Source organism: Mastomys coucha, unplaced genomic scaffold, assembly GCF_008632895.1.
Source record: "Mastomys coucha isolate ucsf_1 unplaced genomic scaffold, UCSF_Mcou_1 pScaffold17, whole genome shotgun sequence".
NCBI lineage: Eukaryota > Metazoa > Chordata > Mammalia > Rodentia > Muridae > Mastomys > Mastomys coucha.
In genome coordinates, this window is record NW_022196899.1 from 30178848 (window position 1) to 30184606 (window position 5759).

Here is a 5759-nt window from a genome sequence, read left to right on the forward strand (position 1 = left end):
TCACAGAGAGGACACAGATGAGAAAGGCAAAAACCAAGAGACTCCCGCCTTCGGAGAGGGTCGCGGGCACACGGCTTACCATGATGCTGTCGGTCAGGGGTGGGCTGTAGCTGTAGGGAGAGAGGAAAAGAGAGAGACGGTCACTGAAGCTCTGGTCCCCTGCCCCCAGAAGAGCCCTGTGCCCTTAGTGGAGGAGTCGCTCCCCCTACGGTCACTTGCCAGACGGTAGAGCACAGGCTGCGGATGCACACGCAGAGGGACGAAGCTGTAGTACTCTCCGCAGCTCCGTGCAACGGAAACGCCCTGGGCAGCCCAGCCTAGCCCGACCTGGCCCCGCCACGCCACGCCCCTGCCAAGATCACACACCCACCAGGGCCCCGCCCCCAGCGACACTGCACGCTAAGCCCCGCCTTGTCCCAGGCACCCGCCACACCCCTGGCTACTTCCCCTGCGGGACTGGGTCCTAGGACAAGGCCACGCCCCTACCACAGCCTCCTCCCTAACTTAAGTCCCAGCCCCGGCCACGCCCCCATCGGGACACGCCCTGCCACGTCCTGGTCTCCAGGCTTCTGCGCCTGTGTGGGGCATGGGCCCTGTCTCCGCTGCGCTGGAGGCGCTGCAGGCCCTAGGGTCTGGGTGTGTCTGGGGAGTTAGGGACCGTCTCAGCGGCAGTTTGCACCGTACTCTAGGCCTGGGGCAGTGAGGACCTTTTCCAGATTGTTTTCCATTTCGTGCTAGTGTTTGCTTCTGGATGTCCGTGTAGCAGATGGACAGCTCCTTTATGTAGAGTACCTGGCTGTGTCAAAGCCTCAGAGCGGAAACAGTATCCTTTCCAAACTCAGCCTGTAACTTGAGACTCCAGGTGCAAGGTGACGAACTAAGGTGGAGCCCCCCACCCTCAGGCCTACTGACGCTGCGGAAGGATCCCGGATGTTCTAGAAAGCAACATCAGGATCAAGTCCTTGAATAAGAAGAAGCCAACCGGGGGTGGGGGTCGGGGGGGAGGGCGTGCAACGTGCCAAGTCTGGCCCTGGCAAGGTGATGATTTTTCTGGACAAGTAGACAAAACCGCCGCCGAGGAGGGGGAAGCCAGAGTGTACCCTTGTCCCATTGCTTTTCCTGTTCAGGTGCTCTGTGGAATTCCTTCTCCGGGGACCTAGCCTCAGACTTTCCAGCACCTCTCCCAGGAAATTTCCTACTACTTTGGTTTTTGTTTTGTTGTTTTGTTTCCTACACTAAGGGACCCTCCCACTTGACGCTTCCAGTACTGTTATGACTTCGATGCAACCATTTCCCTGCCCCCTCCCCCGGCCCCCCGCATTCCTTTAAGACCCACGAACCTCTCAGTCGCTCATACTTGTCTACTTTCTTTCTAATAGTATCTCCTTCAATCTTTGACCTAAGCATTTTTTAGTGAATACCCTGCAGCCAAGTAGTAACATAAATTATTAGACCCAAACCCTTGATCTTCCTCAGCAAATGTTTCTTTTACATCCTATTACAATTAGCTTATTACCTGGACCTCAGCCCTCATTCTGGAGGAGCAAGCTGACTTTCCGTATAGAAAGGCAGAGCTCATGGATGAGAGAGTGGAGGAACACTATTTCTCAAAGGACACTTTTCAGAAGATTTTCCAACTAGAGGAAAGCCTGACTTAATGAGATTGCGTGTGCTGAGCACATAGGAAAACTTGCATAAAATGGCCTACCTTAATATTCTAAATATAGTACACACACAAACGCTGAGGGGTGGGCACACTGTGAAAGAACGCATGAGATGCTGTAACATGGTTTCTTATAAGCAACAGAATTTTCTCGGCTGTCTGGAAGCTGGAAAATTCAAGATAAGGGCTCTGCACATTCAGGGTCTGGTGAGGGTCGGCTTCTTCGGAGAACCTCATCTCATTGAAGCATCATCACATGGCACATGATGTTCGCTGGCACTCTGGAGCCTCCTTTAGCAGGGCATTAATCTCAATCAGAGTGAGATGTCCATTAACTGATGCTTCTTAGAGGCAATTCTATGACCTTGGTAGCTAGGTTTTCAACATAGCAATCTGGGGGTGACTCATCAGATGACATCTTCAGAAAGTTGTCTGGAACCACCATGCTAACAGCCTGTGGATGTGTTGTCCAAGAACTTAAAAGCCAAGACACTGGAAATTCATAACATTAAATGCCCTTCCACTATTTTTATTCAAAACATTTGTATTTATCAAAAAAAAAAAAAAGCTAATCAACTTCCCAACAGGAGACTAGGCTGGGGATCTTAGATAAATAGTTACAATATGTCATAGGACTCTTTCAGAAAGAATGTTTTGGTCTTTAAAGGGCTACCCAGGCCTAAGGGTGTAGGCCTGTTGATGTAGCTGCTTAGGAATGTAAGGCAGGGAAATGAAAAATTTAAAATCAGTCTGGTTAAAAAAAAAAAAGTCAGTCTGGTCTACAGAGGGAGTTCAAAGCCAGCCTGGGGAATGTTGTGGGATTCTGTTTTAAAATCCAAAGTAAAGTTGAGAATGGGAATGTAGCTCTGTAGTACAGTGTTTTCCTAGTGTGCACACACCCCTAGATTCGATCCATGGCACTGCAATAAACAAAAAAACCAAATAAATAAGCAATGAAAATGTGTAAGAGGGTCTCCAAAATACACTTAGGAAAGGACATCCTGTCTTATTTGCTGCTGAGCCTTCTGCCCCTCCCACGGTTTGCCTGGAGGTCACACTAGTGTGGCTGTGACTGTCTGACAGGAGAGACTTAGCAAAAGGACAACTTCTCAGGGCTCACAGCTTCAGGGGTCTGCTCCATGTTGCTTGGCCCAGACTTCTGGACAGACTATCATGTGGGCAGGAGTATGTAGTGAAGGAACTCCCTCACCTCATGATGGACAGGGCAGAGTGGGGAAGCAGACCAGATACAATCTTCAAGGTTGCACCCAGTGAGGCCCCACCCCCTCAAATTTCAGTAATTTCCTAAAATTGGCACCACCAGAGCTAAGAACTATTAAACACAGAAGCCGACGAGAGACATTTCATATTTAAATCACAGGAGTACATCAGTGCACAAATGCAGTGTAAAATGGGCTTTGGGTTTATTGCTTTTCAACAAATGCTATGGCTTACCACAAATTCCTAGTGTTCAGAATTAAGAAATATCAAAATAAGTTCAAAATAAATTTTGGGAGAATTTTCCTAGACAAATAGATGTATTCTCAAACAGAGTCTGAATTCTGGAGAAGGCCCATTCTTGATTCAATTAAAGTTGTGTCTTATAATCATTTTTTTGTTTGTTTTGTTTTTGTTTTTTTTTTCTAGACAGGGTTTCTCTGTGTAGCCCTGGCTGTCCTGGAACTCACTCTGTAGACCAGGCTGGCCTCGTACTCAGAAATCCACCTGCCTTTGCCTCCCAAGATGTCTTATGGTCTTATTAGTATATGACCTTGAATGGCGATTTGATTTTTCCTTGTTTGGGGTGCTGGCTAGAATTTCAGGAGCTGCCTTGTTCAATTCCTGAAATAACAGAATGATTGACTTTAATTCCTCATGCCTCTTTCTCCTTCCAAAAACTGTTGCCACCAAACCCAACCCTCATTTCTCATGCTGATGATTCAGCCCCTACCCATCCCACTCAAACATGAAAATACATCTCTCTAAATTCATTCATAGCTCCACAGCTGTGAGCCTAGCTATCAGCTACCACATGCCATCGCCATCGTACCACACGCCCCATCTCATTTCAGACTCCAGTCCTCCTAACATTAGCATCTTTCACTCACCGTTCATTTGTTCATTCATGAATTTATTTTATGCCTTGCCATTGACACTGAGAGCACAGGGGTGGGAGGAAAGGTACACAGAATCTGTCTAGGTAACACCTCGCCTGACAGGTTAAATAAGCTGCTGGGTAGTGAGGGAGTCAGTCAGGGAAAGCTCCTCATGGTAACAGGAAGGTTTGTGTGTCAGCTTAGCTGGGCTCCAGGGTACCCAGACATCTGCTTAGATGTTGCCTCTCTTTATGTCTGTAAGGGCATTTCTGAAATAGACTAACATGGATTGGTAAACTCTGCAAAGCAGACTCCTCCCTTATAGACCCCTTTGTTAAGGGCTTGAAAAGACAGAAGGCTAGCAGCACCTGGTCCCTACAGCAGGATGGTGGTCTTCCTCCCATTGCGCTTCAGGTTCAGGCCTTCAGTCTACAATTAGGACCTACCCATAATTCTTGTTTGTGTTCTCCCACCAGCCTCTCTGGGTCTCCTGGGTACACATGGCAGATGGCACAGACTTTCGCTTCTCCAGTCACATGAGCAATGTCTTATCAGTCTCTCTGTGTATGTGTGTGACAATATGTATTTCATTGGCCTCATTTTTCAAAGAAATACAAAGGAGGAAACAACTTCTGATACTAATATGGGGGAGGCTTCCATTCACAATAAGCAATCCTCCAACTCTTTAGATACTAACTGTATAAACTCCAGTTGGATTTTGACTCTACCTGGAGAAAAGGTCTACCTGATAGATTATGTATGGGCTTAGCTCCCCAAGACCATCTTCATTCCAGACACCCGTCGTGAGTCCTGGGTTGAAAAAGAAGAAATAGATTTACTTTGTGGACATAAGTATGTTGACCTCATGTGTCATGTGTATACCATGTGCATGTTGGGTGCCAAAGGAGGTCAGAACAGTGTCAGCTCCCCTAGGAGCTGGAGTTACAGGTGGTTGTGGGTCACTGTGGGTGCTGGGAACCAAACCAGATCCTCTGCCAAAGCAGTGAATACTGAGCCAAATTTCCAGCCCTCCTCATCCAACAATTTTTGAACAATGGCTATATATCAGGTTTCCCACAGCCTCTTCCTCAGGTTTCATATAGAATTAAATAATGAGTCACAAGACTCAGTAAGAGATTTATGTCTACTTATCAATTCATTATAAAAGCTATTACAAAAGATACAGATGAAAGGGGATATGGGGCAGGCACTGAGACCTCAGCCCCACCCTGCTTGTGTGCTAGCAGCCTAAAACAAGGAGTGAGGCTGCAGGGGCAACCATTCTGATGTTTCTTTCCATTATAGAAACATACTATACATGGATGAGCAAGATGTGTGTGTTGGGCCATCCACTGAAAGAGGGACCTTTGGAGCCAACATTTTGGATGGACAGTTAAAGGCTTAACCTTGCCCTGCTGTTCCTGGTACCTCAAGCAGGACACCTGGCTCCCTGGTGTCATGAGGGACTCCTCCCACCCCACCCCCACCATCTCAAGGAGCCCTGCTGGGCAATCCTATCTCAGCACTTTGACTGCACCAGGAGGAAAGCCCTAAGTGTCACATGACACTGTTCTGGATTTCTGACCTACAGACATGATGAGATTCTCTGGCCTTGAGGGTAAGCTATTCCAAAGCCATAATTAAAGTTCAAACAGTCTGTGTTGAAGGTCAATGTGACTGAAATTCCAGGACCACCTTCCAAGGTCATGATACTCATTCATCATAGATTTTAAATGATGCTGCTCATGACCTATCTTTATTTTTCCCACTTCTTCACTTTCAGATATGGTTTAAAATATTATGCTGAAGAACATTTCCAATAGGTTACCTGGTGGGACAGCTTGAACGGGTTGTATAGGGAACAGAGAATTATCTGGTGGGTAGCTTTAATGGACTATATAGGAGCAGCTTGAATGGGTTATCTGGGGAACAGCTTGAGGGGATAGCCTGAGTGGGTTATCTGAGGATAGCTGGAGTTGGTTATCTGTGGATAGCTGCAG

General features: G+C 47.1%; 1 protein-coding gene across 1 annotated transcript in view; it reads right to left on the reverse strand.

Moving 5' to 3' along the window:
• Positions 1 to 534, reverse strand: part of Anxa5 (annexin A5) — a 28966-nt gene extending 28432 nt beyond the window's left edge. Inside the window, exons 1-2 of the mRNA XM_031376629.1 lie at positions 220 to 534; positions 80 to 110 (exon numbers count right to left, since the gene is read on the reverse strand). Coding sequence (XP_031232489.1) covers positions 80 to 82 — 3 coding nt within the window. The 5' untranslated portion in view covers positions 83 to 110; positions 220 to 534. The remainder of the gene's footprint in view (positions 1 to 79; positions 111 to 219) is intronic.
• Between the last annotated feature and the right edge of the window lie 5225 nt (positions 535 to 5759).